This window comes from Aplysia californica, unplaced genomic scaffold (assembly GCF_000002075.1).
Source record: "Aplysia californica isolate F4 #8 unplaced genomic scaffold, AplCal3.0 scaffold00705, whole genome shotgun sequence".
Classification (NCBI taxonomy): Eukaryota; Metazoa; Mollusca; class Gastropoda; order Aplysiida; family Aplysiidae; genus Aplysia; species Aplysia californica.
The window spans coordinates 230112-233077 of NW_004797975.1; the positions used below are offsets into that span (position 1 = coordinate 230112).

The 2966-nt window shown below is 43.2% G+C and overlaps 1 protein-coding gene across 1 annotated transcript; it reads left to right on the top strand.

The window, feature by feature from the left end:
• The first annotated feature begins 236 nt into the window (after window positions 1-236).
• On the top strand, window positions 237-1740 carry LOC101863378. Its single transcript, XM_005108635.3, has 2 exons — window positions 237-585; window positions 847-1740. The coding sequence occupies exons 1-2, from the start codon at window positions 408-410 to the stop codon at window positions 1389-1391; spliced, it is 723 nt and encodes a 240-aa protein (XP_005108692.1). The 5' UTR covers window positions 237-407; the 3' UTR covers window positions 1392-1740.
• Window positions 1741-2966: the final 1226 nt, after the last annotated feature.

The window sequence follows — 2966 nt, forward strand, 5'->3', positions numbered from 1 at the left end:
TTAAAAAAAACAAAAACAAAAACAAACAACAAAACAATGTTTAAAAAACGTCTAAGCCTTGCTGAAAGTTGGACCTATAGGCTAAGTAAAGTACATTTAAATCTATCTTATATTATACCGCTGAAGTGTGGTCCCTTCTAAGTAGAGTAAGAGCCCTTTCCTTTCACAGGGATCTCGCTGTGGCGTCCATTATTATCCGCACTGTAATTTGTAATACGAAGTATTGTGTAGCCCATTCCCATTCACACGAGCGTCTGTGGCTGGGAGTGGCGGGTTCCCGCCACAGAGTGGCGCCACTGAGTCGCTCGTAGCCATTCATACGGGCCACTCGGTGGCGCGTTTTTCATTCGTCAGTGCTGAGTGCACGCACTTGGAGCTTGTGTGTGGTTTTTCAACAACGTTGCAACATGACATCGTTTGATACAGACCGTTTTATCATAGAAATCCAGCGACGACCCGCTCTGTGGGATAGCAGATGTGCTGATTACGGCAGTCGAATGATAAAAGCAAAGGCATGGGCTGACATTTGTGAAAATTTCTTTGACAACTTCCAAGAAATGGATTCAGGAAACAAATATAAAGCAGGTAGAAATTTGATTCAATTTGAATAGCATCTCTCTCTTCTTTTTCTTCTTTTCGCTCTATCTCTTCCTATCTCCCTCTCTCTCCCACACACACGCGTCACACACACACACACACACACACACACACACACACACACACACACACTCACGTACTACGTTAATTTTTTATTCTACATGTATTACTCTACATGTATTATAAGAGAAAGCGATGTAATTCTTTTCTAGTAGATTCAGTACTGTTTTCGCTTCTTATACTTTTCAGCTGTTGAACTGCAGAGGAAATGGAAGAGTTTAAGAAATTCCTTCAGGAGGGAGCTGGCAATATCCAAAAAACTGAAGTCTGGCTCTGCAGCAGACACCGGCAGAAAAGAATACATGTACTTCCAGAAGCTTTCTTTCTTGCTGCCCATTTGTCACGACACCAAGTCACAAACTGAGGGCGCTTCCGATTCCGACTGTTGTGCACAACAGGACAGTAACCCAGAGATTGCTGCGGGTCCTTCTCGTCCTGTTCACCAAACTAGGAAGAGGAAATCAACAAGTTCTTCAAGTTCATCAAGTGAGGACCTTCTTTTACAGACTCTCGCCAAAAATATTGAGAGGAAAATAAAGGGGCCTGAGGATGCTGACAGACATTTCTTACTTAGTCTTCTACCTCACTTCAAAAGTATCTCAGACAATATGAAGTTGGAGCTTCAAGGAGAATTTTTAGCTGTGCTGAGTAAGTACAGACAGCGGACTGTATCAGCCAGACAGCAATTTTCGCCTACACCAACTGAAGTCTCTGACCCCAGCTCAGCTCCATAATTTCTGCAATCCATTTCTTTCCCATACATGTACATCTACAACACAAGGCTGGTAGTGCCAAATCTAGTCTGACCAACTGTCCAACAGATACCAACTGAGCTTCGTTCAGTTGACACAATTTCAGCTTCCCAAGCCACCCCCCCCCCCCCCGGGGTGGTGCTACTGACTGAATGTCTTTAAAGGCTATTCCCAAAGGGGGGACATTAACCATGTTCTTATGCACAGTAGAATTGTAATTGTAAATGGGCCAATTCATCAATGACATGCTCATAACTCTGTGCCTGAACTGCAACAGGGAACTGCTGCTTTTTCTTTCCTAATCCTTACTATCGTCATTTCCCTCTACTTCTTTTGTATTGTCACACTCTTGTGACCCGATATTTCCGGAGTGCCTTGATAGCCGAAGCAGACTTTGTGCTGTTGAAGTTAGAGAGGTGAGCAGAGTAAGTCTGATTCCCTGTATGAACGTCTCTGTTGACATCCACCCCTTGGCGCTCATATATGATCGCGCCGTAAAACCTCTACTAATACTAAAACAACTGCCAACCGTTGACACGTTATTGGATTCATCCAGCATGATCATCTTCCTTCAGCGTCTTAGCAGGAGACCAAGCAGGGAACATTTCCCCTCCGAGTCCATCATGGTCGAACTGAACAGCGGTCTGTGGCGCCCCTGTCTGGCTGTTAGTGTTACACGCTACTTACACGCGCTGCTCAGTGGCGCCAACCAGCCACACAGTAGCGCCAGATTGTAAAACTCTCTTGTGTAGCGCCACAGCGTGGTCCGTGTGAAAGCGGCCTAACTTGCCGTAGATCTTGCACTTCAGTAGTGTTCTATTCTTTTATAATACATGTAGGCTACTTTATTTACGAGCTTTGAAGGATGGCCCAGGACCCCAGGACAGAGAGCTTGTACTTGTATGCGGCTTACACTGTGCCAGGGGCGAATGGCAAAAAATTTGGTGATGATAATTTGTCTCCTTGTCAAAGGGACACAACTGTGCAATCATTATTTTTTTCTTTGTCCAAGTCGAGTTATTGCGTTCAGACAACGTACCGATACTGTACTGTTAGTACACTTTAAACATTTTTATTTATGTTCTCACAGTTCTGTATTATAACAGCATAGTCTGGGATTAATATAGAAAGAATGCAACATTTCAACATCTACATTCCCTTCCTACCGGTACTTCGATGAATTTATACATTATAATAACTTGCACTAGAAAAATTAATTCCATCTTTTTGGACAATAACATCCCCCTTATTTATTCCCTCAAGATAAAAATATCAGTCAGAGGTGAAAGGCCTAGGCTTCTGATCTGTAACAAAGAAAGATACAGAAGGCCATTCTTACCATCATCTATTAAACTTCTTACCATTTCAATCATCAGCCTATTTGTGAGTGTAAACATGCTATTGTATTATTGTGGTTATGTGCTCAGATGTGTGTGGAAGAGAGGATATGTGAGGGAAGAGTGTCTGTGTACATGGGTGTGCACATGTGTGTGTGTGCACATGGTGAAACTCCAATCCAATGTGCCAGGACCTGGACAACAAAGATGTATCTTATCT

Excerpts from the sequence above, each read along its gene's own strand:
- LOC101863378 (XM_005108635.3), top strand. The coding sequence starts at position 408 with ATGACATCGTTTGATACAGACCGTTTTATCATAGAAATCCAGCGACGA. Across the intron at positions 586-846 it reads AGGAAACAAATATAAAGCAG|CTGTTGAACTGCAGAGGAAA; the intron begins GTAGAAATTTGA and ends TATACTTTTCAG.